The sequence below is a fragment of the Emydura macquarii genome, unplaced genomic scaffold (genome assembly GCF_026122565.2).
Source record: "Emydura macquarii macquarii isolate MOO-44397 ecotype Brisbane River unplaced genomic scaffold, CSIRO-AGI_Emac_v2 contig_1451, whole genome shotgun sequence".
Lineage (NCBI taxonomy): Eukaryota > Metazoa > Chordata > Testudines > Chelidae > Emydura > Emydura macquarii.
The window spans coordinates 7,824,515-7,850,535 of NW_027131588.1; the positions used below are offsets into that span (position 1 = coordinate 7,824,515).

Below are 26,021 nucleotides of genomic sequence, written 5' to 3' on the forward strand. Positions count from 1 at the left end.
AAAGTGGTGGCAGAAGTTTCTGAGGCAGTGAGGCATGTGATGTACCCCAAGTTGGTGGACATAAACAATATTCTGAAGTAAATGCTGGTTTTGAGAGAATGAGGTTTCCATACTGTGCCAAGGCCATCAATAGGACTCAGTGCCCATAGTTTGCCCTCCTAAAGGAGCACATAAACTGCAGAGGGTACTACTCTATCACTATGCAGGCCCTGGTGGCTCACAGACGCTGATATATGGATGCCAGTATGACCTGCAATGGAAAAGTTCATGATGCCAGGGTTTTCGCTGATTAGGAGTTTAACTTCATGGACAGGCTGAGACACTATTCCAACCAAATAACATTGTGAAATGGAGTAAGTGTCCCTACTCTTTTCTAGGGGAAACCACCTTGCTTTGGCTTATGAAACTTTCTTCCTTTGAGAGGTCCTGGCAAAAGAAGGTTTAATTACACTCTAAGTAGGTGTCGAATGAATGAGCGTTTGGTGAATTGAAATCCCACTGGCGTTGTTTACAGAACTGTTTGTACTCTAGTGTAATCAATGCAGTCTGCATTATTGTGGCTTGCTGTGCTCTTCACAATCTTTGTGAATCCAAAGGGTGAGCCATTTGCCCCTGGATGGATGTATGACAGTAATGGATTGCTGAACTGGTACACTCAACTAAAAGATGCACTTCTCACAGCTGGACTGCAGACGGGCAATAGAAATCACAGATGCCCTGTATGCACACATTATGGACTTGCATGGACCAGTAGAAGAGGGAGAATAGTACGTTTGAGTGTATTTGTACAATAATTTTTACAGTAAATGAAGTACTGTTGCTGTATGCTACAAATGGAGTGTGTGTGATTGTCATGAATTGTTAATTGTGGATGAGATAACTGCTTATACAGTGAGATGGGAACAGTGGTTTGACACTGGTGTGTCACATGGTGTGACGAACTGTGGATTTTCATTATGAATTGATCGGAATAGCTGGATTAAGAACTTGTGTTTTGGATATAACTTCCTAGTTGTGCCTTATGTTTTTATTCTTTGAAGTACATGTTATATAATGTGAGAGAATGATGGTAATAAACTTTTTAAATAAAATAAAAGCCTTTATTTGTGAACATATCTATTACAAAAAATCAAATAATATTAAAACATTGTCAGGCAGGCCACCTGCCATTAGAACACCAAAACACCGGTAATATACCAACACCAAAATCCATAATAAAATAAAGTGCATAACACAGACATTGAACAATGAAAAAGAGTGAAGCCAGTGCAAACAAATAAATTCCCTATTTTTGCATGTCCCCTGGCCTCCCAGGCCACCACAAATTTACCAGAATCTGACTGTAGTCATGTGACCAGGTAGCAGTGCACTTGGAAACAGACTTCTTGTCAGTGGCCATAGCTAATGAAGGAGACAATTCAGTCTGTGTGCAGCTCTGCAGTCAGAATAAAATAGAAAGTTTAAATGCCAAACACCTATACTTGAACCAGGGGGTTGCTTCTGTTTCCTGGGAGTGGACTGGCTTGTTTTGGGATTGAAAGGATAGGAACACTGGCCCATGGCATTGTGGGATAGTGTTTGCAGACTCTCAGGACATGAGACTGGGAGATTGAGGCCCAAGCTCTGTCCACAATGCAAAATGATGCATGTGGACCCAAGTCCCAGTGGGACTCAGGCTCGTACCCACACCCCTTGCAGGGTCCTAGGGTCTGTGTTGAGAGGGCTTACTGGCCTGAGCCAGATAGATTTGTGTGTAAACTGAAGGGGAGTTTGGGCTTGCACCTAAATCTGAGCCTGGGTTGGTTTACATCGGAGTGTAGACATACCCTGAGAGGTAATCCTTCCAAGACAGGCTGAGGCACATTGGTGGGGCAGTGTAGGGAAGCTGTCTCTGCTCTTGGCCCTTTTTCTGTGCGTAAACAGCCAGCTTCAGCCTGCAAATTGCCAGACTATGGATTTTCACCAGAACTTAAAAAAAAAAAAAAAAGTGCTGAATCCAGAAAATATTCTAGGAAAGATTACTGCAGTTATTAATGTCAATGTTTCTAATACATTCTGTTTCAGTTGTGCTGGTGCCCAGATGCAGTGCCAGTGGATGTTACATTGAGCAGTTTTCTGTGTTATCCTTTATTTTCCTGTTTCTTCACTTTGGGTCTTAAATAGGCCCCATGTCTTTGCCCACAATTGTGTGGGTTTTGGGAGTGAGGATTGGCAGTAAACTGATCTATTACAGCGATTGAAATGAAGATTTATTAAATCCCACCTGGTGCATGCTCTGGGGACTAGTGCAGGATTGTTCCATACAGCCGTGTCTCCCCGGTGCTCCTGCGGCCCGATCCTGCACTATAGAAGCCAATCAACAGGCGCTTGCACCGACTTCAATTGGAGCAGGAGCCGGTTCTCTGCGATGTGGCAGGTACAGGGCAGCCGCAGTCGTTCTTTTGTAGAGAGAGCCTCAGGCAGCTGGGGGAGGCATAAGGCGCAGGCGCTCTGGCTTGAGGGGGCGGGAGAGGACAGGCAGGCTGATCAGCTGGGAGGCGTGCATTAAACTAAAAACAACCCACAGAGAGGATGAGACCAACAGGCTGAGAGCTGTAAAGCTGCCGCTTCTCGGGTCCACATCCGGCAGAAGCAAAGGAAAACAGGATAAAGCTGCTGGGGGGTCAGTGTTGCCTGCGCCTTGCTGATTAGTCCAGGGGAACAACAGCACAGAGAGAAGCCACAGCGGCAGCAGAAAAAGCAGAAGCTGCCACAAGGCAGCTCCATCCCAGCTATGAGCACCCTCTATTTGTGGGATCAGCTACGAGCCGGCAGCTCCGAGGTGGATTGGTGCGAAGATAACTACACTATTGTGCCCACGATAGCTGAGTTCTACAACACGGTGTGTATCCAGCACACAGCTCTGTGTGTGTGTGTTTGTACATCTGTATGCATGTCTGTCTTTACAGTACATTCACTATTTACTTTTGTATTTTGTTTTTAATACATACATATCTGTAAAGTGTGGCTAAGGAAATATTTAAATATTGTTAGTACATCTTGTCATTTTCAGTGGTTTTTAAATAAAAAATAAGATGCAAGTAACATTTACATTTGTTACTTTTTGTTTGGTAACTTTAATAGAAAGTATCCAAATATAGCAAAAATACTATCACCTTCTTTTGTATATCCTAGATTTTAGCTTTGTTTTCAAAGTATTTCCATGGGGAGTTCAAAGGAACTGAGCTCTCTTATTATTCTAGCTTGGGAAAAGAGCAGAAGTCTCTCCGCTTTTCTTTGCCTTTTTGCACACATGGTTAGAATAAGGTTCTTGCATATGATAGTAACTATCCAATTGCATGACAAGTTATCAGTTTTTCTGTTGCTTTATTTGGGAGAGTATGAGGGAAAGCTTCTTTTGTGATCTGATTTCACCTGCCTGTTTATTGTTGACTTTGTTTCACCATCGTATTAGATTAACACTTTTATTTTAATGGAACTTTACAACACTTTCATTTTAAAATGAAATGGAAAATGTTAAGAAGGCCGATCAGAAAAATGTCAAAGTCAGTAGAGTAGATGCTATTTTGTGAACCCTAATCCTGTGTATGTATCTATCTTAAATCAACAATAAATAGAAAGGGCCAGTTATCAGTCTCATTTATTCTGTATTTACCAGTGTAACTTTCACTTCATTGGTGCTACTCCAGATTTCTATCAGCATGATTGAGATCAGAATTGGGCCCCAAAACTAATCAAAATACAAAACAGATTTTTGTCTCCACCCACTCCTAATGAACAGCCTTCAGTTGTTATGGGTGGAATGCTGCTGTCCTCATCCTCCCACATTCTCATTCTTGGGACCATCTAACTTGTTTGATGCTCTTTTCTTTTGTGAGCATAGGTTAGTAGTCTTTGCAGTTAGAGGAGAACACAAACAACTGAAGTTATATAAAATGATGACTCCTTATAACATTATGAAAGTTCCTATTTCATTTTTCCCCACAATCACTCAGTGTTTTTGTTTGTGTCTGTATTTCCTCCCCCCATCCCAGTGCAAGTCTGTATCATGGGCACAAAACCAAGATGGTCATATAGACACCATTAATGCCAGTCTGTATAACTGGCATACAGTGGGTCTGATTCTCCATTGCCTCACACGATGTATTGTCATTTACATGCTTAGATCAGAATAGCTGCATTTTGCATCCACTTTGCACAAGTATAAATTTCTCCACAAAGTGCAAAGCAGGTGAATAAGGCCTAGAATACATGCTGTGACTAGACCAAGGTGGAGTATGCCCAGATAATTTAACAACCTTAGCCCCTTATTACGTTGCAGTTCTTTTCAGAATAGAATACCATGTGTTTAGAGGATGAATTTACTAATGTAACTAAGGTGGATTGATTTAAATCAAAGTGCTTTATTTCACTGACTATTTAATCGTGACTTAAATCAGCAAGCAGGAAATCTTGATTGAAATAATCACTTTTAATCTTGTTTTGCATTTGCACTTTTTAGTTATTTTCCTAAAGACAGGCTGATTCTTACTTGTTGTAATTTGATATTTTGGTATATCTCTGTATTAACCAGGAGGATACACTATATCTATTCACATCTATTAAAGTAAGTGGTATAGCTTAACATACATTTATTCAGTTTTTTTGTTTTATTGTGTTTGAAGATGTTGAATGACACATTTCATATTTAATAGGTGATTAATTTTTATACTTGTGTAGAGTTACATTTGGATGGAAATTAGAATCCAATTTTAAAAAAGCACAAAAACATTTTAAAATTGTTTTTCATTAGTTAAATAAAATACCTTAAATGTGCTGAATGCATAAAGAGGGAAAAAAGTAAGATCATCAAACTATGTTTGCATTTAAAATTAACTGATTTATTAAATAAAGGAAGAATCTATAATTAGTGATTTGAACAGATTCTTTCTGGTCACCATGTGTCTTCAAAGTTTTAGAACTAGTAGATCTCATTCTCTCACACCTTGTTTTTATTAATAGATTGGAAGAGGGTAAAAAGCTTTCTTGCTTTTTTTAAAACTCCCAGTCTGTTTTCTTAACTTTGAAAGAACTAAATTGAACTGAACTACTTGAATAAATTGAAACAAAGAAAATACTCCCTCTGCACCAGCAAAAGAGGCTACTGCTGTCTAAAACTGGTTTAGCACTTCAACAAACTCTGGTTCCAGGTGCTTAGCCAGTGACTTCAAAGTTCAGTGGATGGGCTGTCTTTAAAACTTTGGCAGCAAACATGTACTGCTTGGATATTATTTTTTATTTAATTTAAATTATTTTATTATACTAACTTTAGGCCTTAACATAGGCTGTCATAAATTCAAATAGCTTATTTTTTTTAAATAAACTAATTTAAATTTTTAAAAACTAATGCATTTATTTATTTTAATCATCAGTTTTTGTATCCATCCTGTAAGTAACTGTTGGATCTCTCCAGATATACAAAACTGGAGAGAATCCATTCATTGGAAAGAAATCATAATATCATGGTCCATACTCCTTCTCTCAATAAGCCACATCCCACTATCCAAATGAGCTACTAAGTACTTCCAGGTGCTTGAGAGGATGTGTGTATATGTTACTTGGAAACCAAGGTATGAGGAAATATCTAATAACCTGAGCCAGTAAGGTCTTTAAAATGTTTCTCTTTTCCCTATATCCCATGTATGTTAAGAAGTAGTAGGGATAAAAAAGTAAAATAATTGAATAGTGAGATAATAAATTGGACTGTCTGTTAGTTCGCCTCTTCATAGATTTGTATGGAAAGTGTGGCATACACTGGGATCCTGCCAACTCTGTGCAGGGCTTCCTTCAATTCTGATTCTTTATCGTCCTAAAAACTTGTCTAGCTCCTTCCTCTTTGTCTCCTGTTCTTTCTGGCTTTTTTTCTTTCCAGGCTAGCAATGAATTATAGCACTGCACTCAGCTACAGAAGTACATTTACACACTGAACCCTCTGCTGAGCCAACCAGTGAGGACTAGGTGACTTTAGTGTCCTTTTTCTTGTTAGCTCTGCACATTTAAATAAAAACAAACCCCACATTTGAGCTCAGCATTTCTGGGGCCATGATTACCCCAGTACCACCATCAAGGGCAATTGGGTAGGTCTGGTGTATGGCTGCCCTGTAATGTCTGAGCACTTTGTGGGAAACAGTCTGCTGTATTTGCCTGTGTTGACACTGCACAAGAACCTAAAACAAAGGGAGCAAAAGTTTTTAGGATAAACCTAAGAGAACACTTCTTAAAGCAACTGTGCCTTGGAGCAGGCTGGAAATGGGGTGGGGGAGGATGAACATCCTCTATGGAGCTAAAACACAGAATGTAATTCTGCAAAGTGCAGGAGATGGATGTAGGTGTATCAGGATGAATGACCAGAGTAGGTCAAGAAAAGACAGCTGTTTACAGATTTATGGTGGAAATCCTGGTCCAACTCAAGTCAATGGGAGTTTTGCCATTGACCTTCTTGGAGCCAGGATTTCACTCTGTAGCTCTAAAATGACTTGGGATAACATGGCTACTGGCCTGAAAGACTCCCCTTGTCTTGAATAGGCTCTGGATCAGGCCCCTAAAGTATTATAGCGGAAGCTTGGTAATCCACATCTTAAAAGGCCAGAACCTATTCACTTCTCAGCAAAGATTTAACAGCACAGTCCTGTAATCTCAGGACAAAGGCCTTGTCTAAGCACAAATTTGCACTAATTACCTAAAGATATTTAAAAAAATGTATTTAGTTAGACTGTTGCAAACCATGTGGACACTCCTAAATTAATTTTAAATCTGGTATGTATAAATGTAGTGGGTTGGGTTTTTTTGTTTTTGTTTTTAATTTGGCTTTTGTAAATCTATACTCTGTCTGCGACATTGCAGACCTATGTGGAAATCCTAGGTAACAAGAACTGGACAGTCTTTCTTCTGCCATTCTCAGGTTTTTTGTTGACCAAAATTGGGGAACCAGATGTTTGCAGTGATGGAATTTGTTCCAGTTTGCGATGCAGCTCAAATCAAAGAACTATTACATTAGGCCTTTAAATACAGTATGTCAGGATCCCCTCTTTTCTATATAGTTTATTTTGATAAAACCAGAAGTACGATACAGTGGCTTCTAATGATGTATTTCAAACCTCTTCCTGCCAACCAGATATTGTTCTGTAACAGTCCTGGAAGCCAGTCCTAAAAAAGCCAGGAAATCCTTCCTTCATCTTCTCAATAGCCTGCCTGTAGAAGTTGAGATCGCTTTTTTTCTTTTTTTTAAATTTTTTTAATTTTTGGAAGATCGGGAGGTGGGTTGCTCAATTTTTTAATGTAGGCTTTTGTTGAATTTCAGCCTTTTCAACATTCCAATTTTAATCTTTTCGTACTTTTAAAATCAATTTTTTATTTATCAATGAGCTCATCTGTATCACACTATCTTCTGAGTCTCCGGCTGAATGCCATTTCCAAGGGTTTTGCTGGCACAGATTCACAGTCTCTAGTAAAGAGTGTGCTACTGTAAACTGAGCAGGAGATGGCTTTTTCTAAATATTTTATTTTAATCAAACCCAAAGGTCAAGGCTTCTGAAGAAAATGTGACCCTCAGAGGGAGCATCTTCAGTTTGAAGGAATGCTTCTCGCATATAGTACTAGCAAATGAATATGCTTAGGAGCCCCTCTTTTAGTTTCTGACATTTTGAATGCTGGTTTTAGAATTGATCCAGTTTGATCCTTACTGGGAATTAAAGTGAGGTGATTTTAATCTCCCTGAATTCTGTTTTTGTGTAGGGTGAAGACTGTATTTGAGGACTTGAGTAGGGAAAAATATAGTTGAAGAAGCAAACACATCCATTAAGGGTCCAGTCCTGCACTCCTTGTCCACCCCAAACTCTCATTAACTTCAAATTGAGGGGCACTGGGAATATAGGATCAGGCCCTAAAAGGCCATACCAGCTAGTATAAGTTATAAATTCCAAAGCAGCTGTAATTCCCCTTTTATTCAGGGGGACTCTCTTAGGCCAGGCTCTCTCTCCTGCCTGAGTAACTGAGCTAGGCACTGAGAAGGTAATAGAATTCCTCATCATTGCCTCTATCTTATTGCCCTGCCTCTTATCCCACCATGAAGCTGTAGGGTAGATGCTCCACAGCTGCCTATTACAGCCTAAGTCAGAGGTCCACAAATTTTTCCTCTCATGCCTTCTGTTGCCAGGAATAGAATGTGTCCGTGCACTCCCAGGCCAGGAGCAGAGTTGCGGCCGTGGTCAGTAGTGGGGGCCGGGAGCAGAGGCTGGAGGCCAAGAGTGGGGTCCAATAGTAGGAGCCGGGGGCTGGCAGCTGGCAGAGCTGTGGCTGCAGATGGGGCTGGAGCAGAGTTGGGAGAAGAGCAGGGATGGCTGGCATTAGCGCTCCCTCCCCACCCCTTGGACACTTCTCTGCACCCTCTAGGGGGTGTGCCCCACAGTTTGAGAACCAGTGGCCTAAAAGCTGCAGCAGAGTTCCCCCGACCTAGTGCCCCTTTCTTTAAGAGAGGACCACATGATCTGTATCTAGGCAGTTCCACAAGCTTTCATGGAAGGCTTCCTCAGTCATTAAGAAGAGGGTGCCACTAGCTAAGATCCTTGTTATTAACCTCTTGTTGTCATTATGTATACTTCTTGAATTGCAATGACAATGAATATTTGATAATGTATTTATATAATCACAAAAATGTTGCTCATGGGATAGATTTACAAGCTATTTTAAGAGAATGATCATCTACATTATGCAGTCCTGATGGGTTTATACTTAACATTTCTCAAAATAAAGACCTCCACTGCAGAATCTGGGTCAGCTTTTGGGAGAAAAAATAAAGACACGGACATGCAAGTTTTGGTGAGTTGGGGTTGTCATGAGATCAAGCAACAAATGGGCTTTTCTAGCTGGTTTTAGGCAGCCTACAAACTTTAAAGGTTTGTTTCATTTTCTCCCTTTATTTGATACATTTTATTTTATATTTTCTTTTCTAGATAAGCAACATCTTGTTTTTTGTTTTACCACCCATATGTATGTGCTTATTTCGTCAATATGCCACCTGCTTCAACAATGGAATCTACTTAATATGGACTCTGCTAGTTGTTGTTGGTAAGTTGAATGGTCTCCGTGTGTGTCTGGTCATGCATGAACTGTAAGAGAGGAAATTAGGTTCTCTTCCTGCCAGCACATCACGTTATTGAAAAATAAAGCAACCCTGACGTCTAGTGAGCAGTTTGCTTGAACGTACTTGATACTGCAGCACATTCACTTTCACAAAGGAAAATGTTCTGTGACGATAGAGGTTGGCTGGGACTCTGGTCTGCTTAGCTCAGCTCTGTTCTGCCTTTCCTTTGTGTAATTGCTTTTGCCACGTTTGGGCTTGATCCTGAGCCCTGCTGAGCACCCTCATCCCGTTACTTTAATCGAAGTTGAGGATGTTTAGCACCATTCGGGAGGAGTTCAGGAGCCTTTTGTTTATAACATGCTGATAATTTAGTGACATAGAAATGACATGTTTACCCATTTTGTGTACAGAGGATCATTAATATTTCCATTGTCAGCAACAATGGAAGATTTTGAAATCCTATATAGATGGGACACTGAATTGTTGTGCGGATTACATGGCTCTGTAAAACAGGATTTTCCATCTGTAAACTCATGCTAAGGTGTAGCCACCATCTGCTGCTTCCCTTGTTTGACTTTCTTATTGGCTGAGGGGGGGTGTTTCTATTTTTAGAGCAAACATTGGAGGGTTTTTTTGTTTGTTTTTGAATAATACTTTTCCCATTTCAACTTAGTGATATCCTGATGCTCTGTTCCCTTTACATATGTTTCATTTTGCTATTTAGAGATGACACTTGCCCCTTTCATAAATGGGTTGTTTTGCAATAAGTCGTGGCTACCACAGATTTATATCACCCTTTTAGGTATTTCACTAATTGCAAGGTATTGTGGTGGTGGTTAAATCTTTCTACCATTTCCAGACAAACTGAGCTCCATGTCAAAGTATGTACTATACGGTCCATTGTTAAGCTGTACATTTTAATCCCAGAAACTACTGTAACTATTCATATTGACTTTTAATTGATTCATCCAGGAATTGGATCTGTCTATTTCCATGCTACACTCAGTTTCCTGGGTCAGATGCTAGATGAGCTGGCTATTCTTTGGGTCCTGATGTGTGCTCTGGCCATGTGGTTCCCCAGAAGATATCTACCAAAAGTTTTTCGAAATGACAGGTAATATATATGTATGCAGTGTTGTTGTAGCTATGTTGGTCACAGGATATTAGAGACGAAGTGGGTGAGGAAATAACTTTTATAGGACCAACTTCTGTTGATGAGAGAGACAAGCTTTCCATCTTACAGAGTTCTTCTTCAGGTCTGGGAAATGCACTCCGAGTACCATAGCTAAATACAAGGTGGAACAGATTGTTTAGCATAAGTATTTAACACATATTTCAAGGGATTATTCAAGGTGAAATGGCCCACTAATACCTCTCCAGTCATGGGGGGAGGAAAAAGCATTGAGTAGGGGGTTTAAGTGGGCTATAGATTGTTGTAATAGGCCACAAATCCAGTGTCTATTCAGTCCATGATTTTCAGTATTTAATAAAGTTATGAATTTATGCTCTCATGCTCATCTTTTGAAGGTGTCATGCAGGCTTCCTTTGAGGATCCGATATAGAAAGTTCGCTCTGTGAAAAGTGTTCACCGACAGGTGATAGGCTGTTTTTGTCTTTTATAATTTTTCTGTCTGAGCTCATTTGAGAGTATAATGGTTATCTTTTTTCACCCACATAGTTGTTATTGGGGCATTTAGTGTACTGGATGAGGTGCACCACATGTGATAGGTATGTGTAGGACCCATAGATCTTGAAAGGTGTCTTGTGGGTTGATAGCAGTAGAGATACGGACTGACTAGAGACACTGGATTTATGACTTATTACAACAGTCTATAATCACTTAATGTCCTCACTCCACCCTGTGACAGAATGTACCCCTGTATTCACACCCTACACTCTATTATAATAATCTTTGTACAAAGTATATCTTCAGAGGTATCATTTAAAAACTTTTAATTTGCTTTTTATTGTTCTGGTATAATGTATGGCAACATTTTATGTGAAGCTATAAGAGTCCACTGTATGGTGTTATTAACTCATGTTGGCAGACAAGTCTGTCCTAAATAAAGGAATGTGTGCTCTGCTTAATTTACATTTAAGTAGTAAACAGAGTCCTCGGGCAGGAAGGGAAATGGAAAGCTCAGACAGGTGAGAAAAAAACAGCAGTGAACATCCTGCCACACAAACTCCCTATTGTCTTACTCCACCTGGAAATGCTTCTCAAAGGGGGAACAGGATTGAGAAAGAAGGGGCAGACACTCTAAGGGACCGCCCCATGCCCATCAATTCACTGTACCTGATGGGACAAAGGCAGCAGCTGTTGGACTTGGGGGGAGGGATTCCTGACCTAAGAAGCTTGGTCAGTAAGACTGCTGAAAGCATATGGTGAGAAAATTTTGCTTTGAATTTAAAATAGTTTTGTTAAATTAGGCACCAGTAGCGTTTTATTTTTCTTGTACCATTTCTGACTTTTATGCCTCATTACTTGTACTCACTTAATCTTTCTTTTTTTGTAGTTAATAAACTTGTTTTATTGTTTTATCCAATCCAGTGTGTTTAAATTGAAGTGTCTGGAAAACTCTATTTACGGATGGCAAGTTGTGTGTGAGCATTTTATTCCTTTTAAAGAAATAACAGAACTAATATAACTTGTATTATCCAGGAGAGGGTTGGGCAGTACAAGACATACATTTCTGGGGGAAAATCTAAGACTGGGAGTGTATTGGGGTCACCCTGCCGTATAACCAAGGCTGGTGAGACCTAGAGTGTGGCCAGCAGGCTGCAGTTATACATAAACAATCTGGGTGTGGTCTGCATGCTGGAAGGCTGTTTGTGAGCAACCCAGGTGGGAGCTACTTCAGCAAGGTATTGTAAGGCACCCAAGGTTGCAGGGCAGAGGTGATATAGCTGTTTGTTAGTCTGGACTGTATCCTGGTATTTCTTATCCTCAGGTTTTTTTTCCTTTTCCCCCTGCAACTGGAGAGGTGCTAATGGACTGCTTCATCATACATTAAACAATCTGTTCCACTTTGGATTTCACTGTGACTTTGAGTACCTTTTTTCAGCCCTCAAAAAGAGCTCTGTGTAAGCAGGAAAGTTTGTCTCTCTCATCAACAGAAGTTGGTTCAATAAAGTATTTTACGTGAATCAATATCTATCTTAGAGCTTTGGGTGGTTCCTTGATTGTGTCTTGAAGTTCATTGCACTAGCATCTAGTCCTGCACTTAACTATGTTGAATAACCACATAATCTTACCACTGTCACTTCTGACCTTCCTCATCCAATTCTCTTCCTGCTGTTTATTACCTCCAGGCCCACTTGTTGCATTCTGTCTAAAATTCGGCTCTGATCCTTCAAACACTTACATCCCTGATTAACTCTAAGCATTTGAGTAGTCCCACTGAGGTCAGTTGAGTTCAGTGGGACTGTTATGGTTTAAGGTTCAGCACATACTTAAATGTTTGCAAGATTGGGGCTATGGTCACTTAGAGCATAGTTTCTCAACCTGTGGTACACGTACCCCTGAGGGTACATGAGACACAGGCACGGAGTACCCGGGGAAAAACAGAGTGAAGGGGAGGCGGGCAGCAGTTGCTGACTTCTGGGGAAGCCAGGCGGCAGCAGCCCACTTCCCATGCAGTCTCAGCTCCCAGCTGGGAGGGAGGCGGTAGCCGCTAGCTTCTGGGGGAGGCAGGCAGCAGCCCTCCACTTCCCACCAGGTCCCAGCTCCCAGGTTTATTCCCGGTGGCAGCCTCCTGCATCTTGTGAACTGGGCTGGGTGGCAGCCACTCACGCCACAGCTCCGAGTCAAGGGACCGTCTCCAGTGCCCTGGCTTGAAGATGGGCAGCAGCCGCCTGCCCGCATCCCTGGGTCCCAGCCAGCGTGGAAGCCTCCTCTGCCGCAGCTCAGATTGGGTGGCAGTCGCCCACCTCATGGGCTGGCAGCCAGGCAGCAGCCTCCTGCAACTTGCCCAGGTGGCAGCCCCCCTCCCTGGCTCAAAGCCCAGTGCCCAGAAAACTTGTCAATTTCACTGCTCTAGTTGAGCAGTGAAATTGGCAGCTATGACAGCCCCAGATTTCACCAGTTACCCTCTTTTCCTGTCTCTCTCTCTCTCTCTCTCCCCCCCTCTCCCTCCTTCCTTGTCTCTCTCTCACCTCTTCCTCCTCTCAAATCACTGCCAAAAAATTTTGCGCAGTGCTTTATTTTCCCTCGCATTGGCATACCGCTCAAAGCCACCTAGCTTTGGCCAGCATCACCTCTAGCCCAGGTACATACTTGAGTTGTGCACCCCTGGTGTAAAGGTGGTAACCCTACCCACACTAGATCTGCCATATCATGGCCTTATACACTCAGCCCTTCTTCCAACATATGGCTCACAGTCTGTAAATATAAAATCCTGTGGAAAATTGAGAGTTGGGGTACTTATTAAAATTTTAATAAGTTAGAGGGTACTTGCTATTTAAAAGGTTGAGAAAACTGACTTAGAGGGTGAATTGTCTTGTCACTGGGTCTGCTCCCCCTCCCCTTCCCTACATGGTGAGAAAGAAGGTGATTTATAAATAACCATATGGTAGAAACAGGGCCTGAGTCCAAGAAAACCCATGCTATAACATGTTGCTACAACCACATTAAGACACTGTTACATTGTTTTTATAATAGAGCCTGGACCTGAGATAATGAAGTGATTAATGAAGAGTGTTTGAGCAGTAGCATTGATGTCCACAATAGCTTTTCTTTTAAAATTGCTAATACTAGCGTGTTCCATTGCTTCCTGCCTTCCTAAGATCAGCAGTTTTGTTTTTCCCACAAATCTTATTGGAGGATCATCTTATTTTTAAAAACATCTAGATTTGACCTTTCCACCAGAGCATTCCTCAAATTGCTTTCATTATGGAAAGTGCATCTTAAATGACTGTGTGCTATCATTCCAGTCTCATGACTTTGTCCCAGTTGTGTGAATCTTGTTTACTTCTGCATATTGCAACACAGTGCTTTTACAGGACACACTGCCTGCTCTTTCACTCCCAAAATAAAAACTGAAGCGGAGGTTTTGTGGCAGCGTTTCATTATGTGACAGTACTTGGCAGCATTTTGACAGTTAATGCAACTATAGGACATTTCATGATGTCCAAAAACATATTGTTACATAAGAATTAGCCAAAAAAATCCTTTAATCATTACTTTACATAGTTTAATATTAGATCCAGCAGCTGTTCTGTGCATAGATTTACAGTATTGCTAACAGGGTTAAACAGCTTCCTTGTTAAACTAGGTTTTCCAGTGTTCTTTTTATTTAAATAAAAAAAGGAAGAATAGAGTATTGGGATGAAATCATGGATCTGTTGAAGTCAGTGGCAAATCTCCCCATAGTCAGACTGATCTACAGTGAGTACAAGAATCAGGTCCTGTCACTTTAAAACTCCTATTATGATTGTCTTCTAAACTTGTGAGAACACTTCTAATCTGGGATGTGAAATTTCAGGGGGATTAATTTTCTTTTTACAGGAGGCAAGGGGCAGTTACCTTCAACTGGAGTTGTTTTGCCTAATTCTGTGCTATAATCTTATCGATCTATCCCATGCTCTTCACTGTCATCTGTTCAGTCCCCTTTCTGCTTACCCCGCCTCTCCCCATTAATAATAATACTGAATTTGATATCCAGCATAATCTAATTGCATTAAGGACTTTTAGACACTAACACTGGAGGCTGGCAGGCTGGACTCTGTTTATTTTGAGTATTCCTAAGGTGCTTACTGTGTAAATGTAATCAGTTTATTCACCTCAGTTTCAGAGCTTCCTTCCAAAATCCCCCAACAACTGTTGCCATTAGAGATCTGTCTTCTAAAGCAAAAAGCTTTTTATACCGAGCAGCTCTAGCGATCGTGGGTTGAGATCAATGAAAACTACTATGATACTTATCTGAGCTGGAGAAAGGTGCTACCCTACTGTACCTTGGCTGTGTTTCAGATGTAGAATTAAAAGAAAAAAGTGCTGCCTGTGGATAATAACTATCTTATACAGATATGGGCTAACAGAATATAGGGCAGATCCTGTCTTCCTGGTTGTTTCCTTTACTGACCCCAGTAGCATTATGGTGCATAATGAACTTCTAAGAAATGTTTTGAATACAGAGGTGACATAGGCCAATGCAGGGACCCCTACACTGCCCTCATACACACTTCATAAGCACATGTCAGTGTGACTGGGGTGGAGATGGATCAGTGTCAGGAGTGGTGTGACTAGGGCACTTTACACTCTACTTTGTCTGGGATGGGAGCAGCTCTTAGGCAGCCAGGCAAGCTTGTGTAAGTTAGAGTAGTTCCTGGTCTTGCCCTAATTTGTACCCAGGCCTTGCTGGTCTCATAATGCCCAGAACTAGGGAGACCCAAAGATGGATTAAAAGCTTCTTTGCACCCCTTCTGCCTGGGCTTCAGCTCGTGCAGCTACAGCAGGGGTTCTCAAACTTTTTTTTTTTTTGCTGGGACCCCCTTTTGAAAATATTTCAGGCCGTGACAACCCCCTCCCCTGGGCCATGCCACCCTCCCTCATATCATGCCACCCTTACTTCTGCACTGCTGTGGGGGTGGCACTGCTTTCAGAGCACCTGGAGAGCAGTGCTGTTCTCTGGCCACCCAGCTCTGAAGGGCTCTGGCTGTCAGCCATGCACAGGGCTGAAAGCCGCAGCCCTGGCATGTGAGCAGGCTGACAGCTTGTGGCCTCTCCATAATAACCTCATGACCTCTTGAGGGGTCCAGACCCCCCAGTTTGAGAACCCCTGTGCTACAGAACTTAGCTCCTGTGTGTGTTGCCCTCCTAGCAAACCTTCATTTGGACTTCTTTAAAAATGTATGAGAAATGCAGTCTGACTGTGACTTCTAAGAGAACTCCAGCTTGGAGGACATATGTATATTCCCCTACCTGCCCCCCCATAGATTAGACCCCAGAAACATGATGTTTAAAGTATGTAGCCTGTCAAGCCCAAAATTTAAATAGTTTGTAAATGAAATTTTGAATTTATCAGACTATATACTAGAAACATTGAGGGCTTGATTTCTGCCTTTAATTATACTGGGAGTATTGCCAAACCTAAACCTTCAAAAAAACACGTCAGGCCTTCCACAATCATTGGCTTAAGAATCATGACATTATATAATATTATAATGCAAAACTAAAAAATCTCTGTATTTGCCTTGTGAGGTTTTGAACCTTTAGACTTCATGTTTGCAAGCTTTTCTCTGCAACCCAGAAAGTTTGAAATTTACTTTATTAAAAAGAAAAGCTGAGATTCTCACATAACATGATTCCAGGAGATAGGGCTTTAAGGAAAATAACAAATGTCATGATACTCGTGGTAAAATAATGAGAATTGGCAACACTGCTTTTTAGACCAGTGTAACTTCATTGAATACCATGTAATAGCTCATGATTTATAATGGAATAAGAGAGAGCAGAATAGGGCCTCAATTTCAAATATTTATGATCAGTGTGCATGTAAAATATTAAACTCTCAAGGCTGCAGTCTTGCGAAGATTTATGCAAGTATCACACATATATGCAAAGTTAAAGTCTTTGCCAGAGATATTCTGTACACATCACGTTATTGTTATCGTAGTGTGTCATTTCTTACACCCATTCAAATAAATAAAACTTTTTATTTACAACAATGTTAAACAGTTTTAGGATTTTATTGGTTTTTATCTCTAATTTAAGGCTTTAATTAAAACAAAATGTACACTTTTTCTTTAATTACTCAGGGCAAGGTTTAAAGCTGCAGTCGGTATCCTTTCTGGAGTTACTACATGCCTTGCATTCATTAAACCTGCTATCAACAACATCTCATTAATGACACTAGGTATCCCCTGCACAGCTCTGCTTATTGCCGAGTTGAAGAGGTAAGTGTCTTTCTTCTGTATGTGAAGCAGCCTTTCTTGACACTTGTTTTCTGAGGGTTTCATTCTGGATACAAATACACTTTTGGGTAGATCACCTTCTAAATGCATGATCCACATAAGGAATAGGCAGAATCTCAGTCTGTGTACACACAGACCACTCCCTAACTGCTTCTCTGAGAGTTCATTGCTCCCCAAGGGGGACTGGGGTGGGTGGAGAATAGACAGAGCTGTGGCTTACACACTGGCTAGCAGAGTAATGGGAAGCACCAGCCACGCTGTTATCAGATTTTGCAATTTCATAGCAAGTTTCACAACATTTAATGTGTTTAGTTAAGCCCTAGTTTCCGGAGATGCTTGATTGTGGGAATCTAGCTTTTTTTTTTTTTTTTTTTTTTTTAAAGGAAATGTTTAATGGGTTTCTAGCCTTTGTGGATGCAGAGAAAAGCTTAAAAACCTGAACCCTGAAAGCTCCACAACCAGAAGGCAAATAAAAAGACCAGATATTTATTATTTGTTTTAAAATCTCATGATTTTTGGGCTCATGACTTATGATTTTTGAATCTTTGGGGTTGGCATCTCTGATTTTGCTTCTCTGGTCTGGTCTACACCATGAAACTTTGTCATGTTTGTTCAAGGTTAACAGTAATTGCTCTAACTGACATGACTAACACATTCAGCGTCTCGTATCATAACACTGTATTTGACAGTGGTGAGGAGATCTGGTAACATTGCATAGCACAGACCAGGCCTCCGAGGTAGGGTGCTGCTCCTACAGCCATGCAGCTCCACAGTACCCCCAGCGCAGTGCTGAGCCTATGAGGCACAATCTAGCAATTGGTCTTTCTGTTATTGCTGTCCTGCTATACTGGCTGTGGTGTGAACTCACTCTGTTCCACCCCATTCATCTCAACGAGAGAGGAATTTTCACAGCCTATGGTAGCTGTTTGGACTCTTTCACACTGCTTGTATTTCCAGTAATTCGTTAAGTTATTACATGTATACTTAAATACGTAGGGCTGGATCCTAAGCTGGTGTAAACTGAATCACCTGCATTGAAGTCAATGGAGTTACACTGATTTACACCAAATGAGGATTTGGCCCAGTATATGCAATAAGGGCAAGTTAATGTTACAAAGCAATTCTTGGGTCTAATTCTCCTCTCCTACCCTTATCAGTCAGGAGTAACTCCACTGAAATCTGTGTAAAAGAAAGAAGAATCAGGCTTAACTTCAATATTTCTTGACTCTTTTGTATTTAAATATGCAATATTCATTGTTCATGAATTGGGTGGATTTTTTCCATTCAATTTATCAGAATACATAAAAGCCTCTCTTAAAAATAATATTTTGGAAAGGTATAATTAAATCCTTCCTGTTGAAAAGCACTGAAACGCAGCCATCTCTGTGATAGGAGGAATATGGGAACCGAATAGTGCACTACACAACAGAGGAAGAGATGGGGAAATTGACCAAGGAGGCTGGTGGAGTTGGCTAGAACCCTATTTTGATGAAAGTGCCCAGGAATCTTTAATGTTCAGAGAGACCCATTTGGAGAGACATTCTGTGTGACTTTGGGCAAATCACTTAAATTTTCTGTGCCTCAGTTTTCCATTTGGAAACTGCATCTAGTAATGTGCCTTTACCTCCCGGGGGAGGTACAAGGAGAAATCATGAACTTGTTAGGAGCTCAGACACTTTAGTGTCAAGTGCCATAGATATGCCTATAAGTAAATTAATACCTTTGTTTTAAGAGTTTGATATGGCAGATCTTCCATTAAATTGTATGGAACTCTGTTATTTACCTTTAGAAGAATGAATGGCTTGGACATTCCTGATTTTGAGTTGTTTATAATAAGGGATCCAAGTGAGCTGTCAGTTTAATTGCACAATGTAGGATATAACACCTGCAACATTTTTTGATAAATTCCTAAATGTAAAAGCAAAGAATTAAAGGCATTATTTTAAGCCATGCTGATCCCTGGGAGATTTAAATACAGATGCATTCTCCTAAACCCAGAAGAGGACATCTAATCCCTTTTTACAATATACAAAATCTGAACATTATTGAAAATCACTGGAATTTTATCTGTGCAAGTGCAGTCAGTAATCCAGCAGTATGTTGAAATCTGGTGTGTAACCTTCACTATGAAACTATTTTGGGCAGGGAGGGGAAAAAGCTTACAAGGCCAGTAGATTCCTCTGTTTCATGTAGAAGAAGGTATTTTGGCCTAATTTATCACTGCATTACTCCAATTTTATGATGATGTAAATCTCAAACTGGATAGTGATGAATCAGGCCTTTTGTGTTTCCTAATTAAAATTTTTCTCACTCAAATTTTTCCTTGGAAACAAATTGTTGCCATAAAAGAGCAGTTTGATCTCAAACGGGAAAAGAGATGACCGGTAAGATAGGGCATGCTAAAATGGGAGATTTTCAAAGGCACAAAGGGCAGGAGGAAAAAGAAGAGGATGATAAATTCCATGTGTGATCTGGTCCAGCCCTGTGGTGTTAGCATGATGGTGCTGTGTGCTGGCCCTGTAAGAATAACGACTGTGGAGGGCTATTATCAGAGGAGACTCATTTTGGCAATTTTTACTAACAGACATTTAAATGAGTGTTTTCTATTATTATATACAAGCACTGCATGCCTGCAAATGTACTGCATAGTCAGGAGAAGCAAATGGTAAGATTTCAACAGAAAAATTAACTTGGCCAGATTTACACTAGAATATATTCATTTATCAGGAAAAAAGAAAGACAAAAATATTATAGATCTGCAACATGGCAAAAAGGAATATTGCTCCTGGAACCTTAGCATGTGCAAGTCCTGTTCAATTTTGATGTTGCTTTAACAGGTTTTTAAAACTTAATTTCCATATTTGTTTTAAAATGAAAAGGCTGGACAGCTTCCTAGAATTTACCTGGCTCCTGTTCGTGTTTGAAGGTCACACCATATCGCTGGTGAACGCAAGGGAGGACAGGTGTCTAGCTTTGCTGCTCCCCATCAGTATTTCTAAAGCACCCATCACTGTGCAGTGCCTACATATGGGGAATTACAGAAAATCCATGAGCGTTGCCCAGAAAAGACCATCCTACCTCTACCATCCTACTTTTTTGGGGTTTGTCTTTGCTTACCTTTGAGCATACTCTTGCAATGTCTGCTGACACACTTACTTACTTTTATAGATTTATAAAAACAATTTTAAAATGACCCCAAGACCAGTGTGTCATCCTGTAACTATGGTCTCCACCACTCCCCTTAGGAATACCTTAGATCTCACTGTCAGCAATTTTTTCTGATATTCAGCATAAATTTTTAGTCTCATTCCACCACTTAAAGCTCTTTTGAAACATGCATGATTATTCTCCTTCCTTGCTGTTCACACTCTTCAAATATTTGTAGGCATGGCCATTGCTTAAGGCAGCTACATGTTAAGACCAGGTTTTCTGTGTTAAATGTGCACAGTTAATGCATATGCATTTGCTTGCCTCATTTATGACCACAAACACCTGATTTTGCACCTATATGCATGCGTGTGCATCATTTAGATAACGGAATGTCAAAGGTTGGCATTCATTTGCATGTGTCCATTTTTGTGTGTTCAATCAGCAAATCCACACACATCCATCAGTGCCTTGGTATTTGGGCATGAATAGTGACAATAGTTTTTGGTCTTCTATGACCTGATCCATCTCCCATTGGAGTGAGTAGGAATCTTTCCATTGACATTGAGTAGTGAATTGGGCTTCTCATGTGTACTAATAAAGCAATCTCTTTACACCCTTAGGCATTTTACACCTTTTTGGTAATGTGGTGCCCGGCACTAAATATAGCATTCTAAGTGTGGTCTCACTAGAGAAGTATAAAGAAAAACCATTCTGTCCCTGCTCTTTGATTGAATGCCTCTGCATATGCAGATGAAAAAATCTCATTGCTCTTTTCTGATGCCTTATTACAACTATTTAATCTTGAAGTGGGAAAAAATCACTGCAAGCACTACAGAAGAAATCTATTGTTATTTCATATTGTGGCTAGCATACAAAATGCTAAAAGCTACCTTTCTGTCCTGCCCACTCTCCTCTGGATTTGTTTTGATTGTTTGTCAGCCAGATCAGAGAATTGGGTCTTTTTATTTTTTTAATCTATCCTGGTTTGCATTCTACATGCAATAATAATTTCAGTGGCAGCCATATAGATGTCTTTATGTTGGGAAAATCACTTTATAGTGATATACTTCTTGTGAAACAAACAGAACATAACAGCAACCCAGAAAGCTGGCAGTGGAAGTATGAAGTCCTTTGTGTACAAAAGAGAAGTTTATAGGTGATTTTAAAAAGGAAATGTCAGACCCTAACACTAATGTGCAAAAGAATACAAGAAGAAATCCTTATTCATAAGATTATGCAGCATGGTAGCTTTTCTGTTGCTAATCCATTGGCCATAAAGGAGTCCACTGCCAAACCTTATGCCTGATAAAAAGGGAGTCCACTACTTAATCCCAAATGGATGTTAAAACTTCAACTGAAGTAGAATAATTTTAACAGTAAAAAATCTTTTGCTATGTTTTTATGGAAAAAAAATCTTAATAAATCTTGAATTTGCAAACTCAGATGTATCACTGCAACTACAACATCTTTAGAAAACTGTCACCTACCTAGTGAAGTGTTTTTATATGTTTTTGTTTTTAATTTTTGCTGATGGAAATATAAGATTGAGAATTTATACATGAAAAAAGTCAGAAAATTCTCCTCTTTTTTTAAGGTTCCAGTGCCAGTCACATCTCTGCCCAAACTCCACATGTGGGCTAGAGACCTGTCCTCCTGCCACTTAAACCTTGTAGTCCCCCTCTCAATACAGAGTGAGCTGAGATTATATTATGTAAGAAAAAGTGTTGCAATGAACTTGTGCCAAGGTCCAGAGTGAAGGTTGTTATGGCAGCAAGAGAAGGAGAGGGCCTCTGGCCTATATGTGATGTGTGGATGTGAATGCAGAAGAGAGGTAATGACTGATCTTTGGAAACCACTCAGAATTCCCTGAATTTGTCATGTTGGAATTTCAAAATTAAGGGTGACAAATCTGTTGTGTGAGAGACCAGGAGTCTTTCTTGTATATGCTACAATCAGTCCTAAAATTATAGGGTTACTTAGACTGTGAGCTGCTTGGGGAAGGGGCTGTCTTGTTTTGTGTTTGTAGGATCATGGTCCCTAGGTGTTTCCTTATTACAACAATAATAATAGCGTTCATTGCAACACAAGCAGTATATTTCTTTTTTGTTGCTTAAAAATAAGTGTCTGAGATTTATTGTGAGATCTGTGTCCTTGGTCCTGAAATACCACAAATTTTATTGAGTCTGAACAGTGAGACTTGCAAGGAATAGGCAAACTTCTGCAGGCATCTCCAGGTCAGGGGCAAGCAACCAGGTTTATGTGGGGAATTTTTGCTGAACTGCTTTCTTGCTATCAAATAAAATGCAACCTTGAGGAAAAGGGGCTGAAATCCTGCTGAGCATGTTTTTTGACCAGTGGCCCTTCTCACAATAGTAAGAACTGTGCTTGGCAATGTTTACAGGACTGGGTCCCAGGAAAATTCACTCAATTTAAAAACAAAAACCAGAAGCATAATTTTCTTTTTGTAGAAAGACCTCATAGTGTATAACTCCTGTACTGAACTCTCTCATTGGCTAAGTAACATTTAATGCCACAAAGAATCTAGGCTCCTAAACAAAGCTGTAGAGACCACAGACTTTAGTAGCGCCCCCATCCTGCCCTCCAAATTGAGATGAACAAATTTCATTATATAGAATCATAGAATATTAGAGTTGGAAGGGACCTCAGGAGGTCGTCTAGTCCAACCCCCAGGATAATGTTTTACAGGCCATGCAGCTCAAACTAATTCCCTACACATACATTGACACCTGCTTTTGAAGGCAGAGCTGTTCAATCAGAGGCCAAGCTGCTTATGGCCACAACAGATGTCTCTTTTCCCTCCCCAGAAGGAACTACTGTATGTGAACAGGTTTGTTTCCTCCATCCATGGTCAAACTCCAGTTTAACCTAGATTAGGAATTTTGTGTCTGAGGTTCCGAAGCATGCAACACCAGCTATGCTGTCTTTGTCAGCTTTGAAGGACAGGGTGTTAAAACTTTTGGATTAGTATCATTTGGAACTGTAGATTACTTAATAATTTGTAGAAAAAAATAGCTAACATCCTCCTTAGAAAACACAAAAATTAAGGATTAAATATTAAAAAAAAACATTTTAAATGTTTGCTGCAGCAAAGAGGTGAGTGGAAAATTTGGCCCAAAATTTAGGCTTTTTTGTCTAAACAAACGTTCACACAAATTCTAAACACAAAGATATGTTTTGATGGAGACAATTTTAAAAATCCAAGTAGCTTTTGCCTTGTGTTCTAACCGTGTGGCTGGGACCAACTTGTGTTTAACCAGTTCTTGAAAACCATACTCCAGTCTGGGTATTTGTGGCAAGCCTAGCATTGGACCCCAGTGCCAAAGACCTGTAACCAATTTCCATCCAGGTTTACCACTGTGTCTAACAATCAGAAAAACTCCTCTGTGTTGAAATGGTAAAAGTTTTGCTTAAATATTTGTTCTTCTCTTAAGACAGAATGTGTTTACTATATTTCATGTTCTGACACCAAATGTTTCACTTATAAGGATGCCAATCAATTAAAATCTTGGTCTTAAAAAAGAAACCTAACAACAACAAAAAACCCCGCACCAAAATCCCCAAAGAATTCAAGTGTAGTTCTTGTCCAGAAGGGACTCTTGCTAATAATGACAGAGGTGCGTTCCAGGTTTATTGTCTTTCAGTGACCAAATCAATTTTGTTCAGTTTACAAGTAAAAAAAATAGTAGTAGTTGTTTTTTCTTCTAGCTGCTTACTATGCAAACTCCCCCTGAAAACTGAAAGTCAAGCGGGGCATTTTTCATGCATCACCAGCTAAAGAAAAGATGCTGCAATTGACAGTTAGGTCCCTATCTTGCAAAGAGAACTGGGCAGGCAGATTCCTGCATCCTCAGAGTTCTCTTTGGAGAATTGGGGCTGTTGCAGATGTACGGAGGGCAATGGATTCCAGCTCAGGCTTCCAGAGCTTCACTGGGGCTGTAAAAATTAATTTTCATCTAAAAGCTGCACATCAGGAATTAAGAGTATCCCAGAGCAGAGCTTCTGAGTAAAGGTGCCATTTTGTTTGCATAGTCTCTTTTCTGGCTGTGACAGCACCTTAAATTGATACTGTAGATGGCAAGCACAGTTACTCAACATATGATCTTTTCAGAATGTTGCACTAAGAACATAAGAACGGCCATATGGGGTCAGACCAATGATCCATCTAGCCCAGTATCCTGTCTTCTGACAGTGGCCAATGCTAGGTGCTTCAGAGGAAATTAACAGAACAGGTAATCATCAAGTGATCCATATCGTCAGCCATTCCCAGACATTGGCAAACAGCAATCCCTGCCTATCCTGGCTAATAGTCATTGATGGACCTATCCTCCATGAACTTACTAGTTCTTTTTTCAACCACGTTATAGTCTTGGCCTTCACAACATCCTCTGGCAAGGAGTTCCACAGGTTGACTGTGCATTGTGTGAAGAAATACTTCCTTTTGTTTGTTTTAAACCTGCTGCCTATTAATTTCATTTGGTAACTCTTTGATTTTGTGTTATGAGAAGGAGTAAATAACACTTCTTTATTTACTTTCTCCACACCAGTATGATTTTATAGACCCCTATCATATCTCCCCTTAGTCATTTCTTTTCCAAGCTGAAAAGTCCCAGTCTTATTAATCTCTCTTCATATGGAAGCTTTTCCATACCCCTAATCATTTTAGTTGCCCTTTTCTGTACCTTTTCCAATTCTAATATATCTCTTTTGAGATGTGGTGGCCAGATCTGCACACAGAATTCAAGATGTGGGCATAGCATGGATTTAATAAGAGGCAATATATTTTCTGTCTTACTATCTATTCCTTTCTTAATGATTCCCAACATTGTTAGCTTTTTTGACTGCCACTGCAGATTGAGTGGATGTTTTCAGAGAACTATTCACAATGATGCCAAGATTTCTTTCTTGAGTGGTAACAGATAACTTAGACCCCATCATTTTATATGTATAGTAGGAATTATGTTTTCCAATGAGTATTACTTTGCATTTATCAACATTGAATTTCATCTGCACTGTGTGTGTGTAAAGCAGCTTCTGGCTTTTTAAACGTGTGCAGCCTGACGTTCTGGATTCTATCCCAAAGCTCCATATAGCCAAACCACATAGTGACTGATAATGGCTTTTCTTTCCTTTCTTATGTCATTTTTAAGGTGTGAAAACTTGCGTGTGTACAAGCTGGGCCTCTTTTCAGGTCTTTGGTGGATGTTAGCACTTTTCTGCTGGATCAGTGACAAAGCATTTTGTGAGATCTGGTCTTCATTTAACTTTCCATATTTGCACTGTGTATGGTAAGTACTGTGTGTAAACTCTGTTGTTTGAGTTAAAGAAGAGAAACCCTTAATACAGAGATATGCACATAGGCCTTCTGCACTGAATTTTGTTCCTTTCACCATGCTGAACAGTTTTACTAGTAAAAAGATTCCAAACCACACATCCCATCCACTTAATAGATTTATCTATCCCCTGACCTATCCAGTTTCTGCAGACTCTAACTTCACTTTTAATGACAGCTAAGTTTCTAGCCCTCCTGGATGCTGAAATAACCTTCCAAGTGTAAACCAATGCAGTGTTATGTGTCTGAAACAATGGATCTGAGAAGTGAGAACTCTCTCCATCCTTAAAAAAAGCCATGAGAGCAGACAGGTGGATAAGAAAAGCCAGAGGTCAGTGCCACTCCTTTACAGCTATCCGTGTGTGAGTAAAAGTCCCTTTTATTCAAGACCATACTCTCAACGTTCTGCCCCAAACTTGGCAAAAATAGCTTTTGCAGCATATTCAAAGGTCATCAAGTTTGGACCAAGAATGTTGTTAGTGTAGTGTA

At 40.2% G+C, this 26,021-nt stretch overlaps 1 protein-coding gene and 1 long non-coding RNA gene across 4 annotated transcripts in view; one reads left to right on the forward strand and one right to left on the reverse strand.

The window, feature by feature from the left end:
- Positions 1-1,104: 1,104 nt before the first annotated feature.
- On the reverse strand, positions 1,105-2,400 carry LOC137156534 (uncharacterized). Its single transcript, XR_010920788.1, has 3 exons — positions 2,264-2,400; positions 1,827-1,968; positions 1,105-1,435 (listed from the first exon to the last, which is right to left on the reverse strand). It is a non-coding gene; the product is annotated as an uncharacterized lncRNA (long non-coding RNA).
- Positions 2,401-2,578: 178 nt separating this feature from the next.
- Positions 2,579-26,021, forward strand: part of ACER2 (alkaline ceramidase 2) — a 29,553-nt gene continuing 6,110 nt past the window's right edge. The window contains exons 1-5 of one of the 3 annotated variants that reach the window (XM_067553142.1): positions 2,579-2,881; positions 8,991-9,105; positions 10,094-10,235; positions 16,877-17,014; positions 25,351-25,488. In XM_067553142.1, the coding sequence (XP_067409243.1) occupies positions 2,774-2,881; positions 8,991-9,105; positions 10,094-10,235; positions 16,877-17,014; positions 25,351-25,488 (641 nt within the window). In that variant the 5' untranslated portion in view covers positions 2,579-2,773. Of the gene's footprint in view, positions 2,882-7,293; positions 9,106-10,093; positions 10,236-16,876; positions 17,015-25,350; positions 25,489-26,021 lie in introns of those variants that run through there. The other 2 variants (XM_067553144.1, XM_067553143.1) reach the window with 2 other exon arrangements.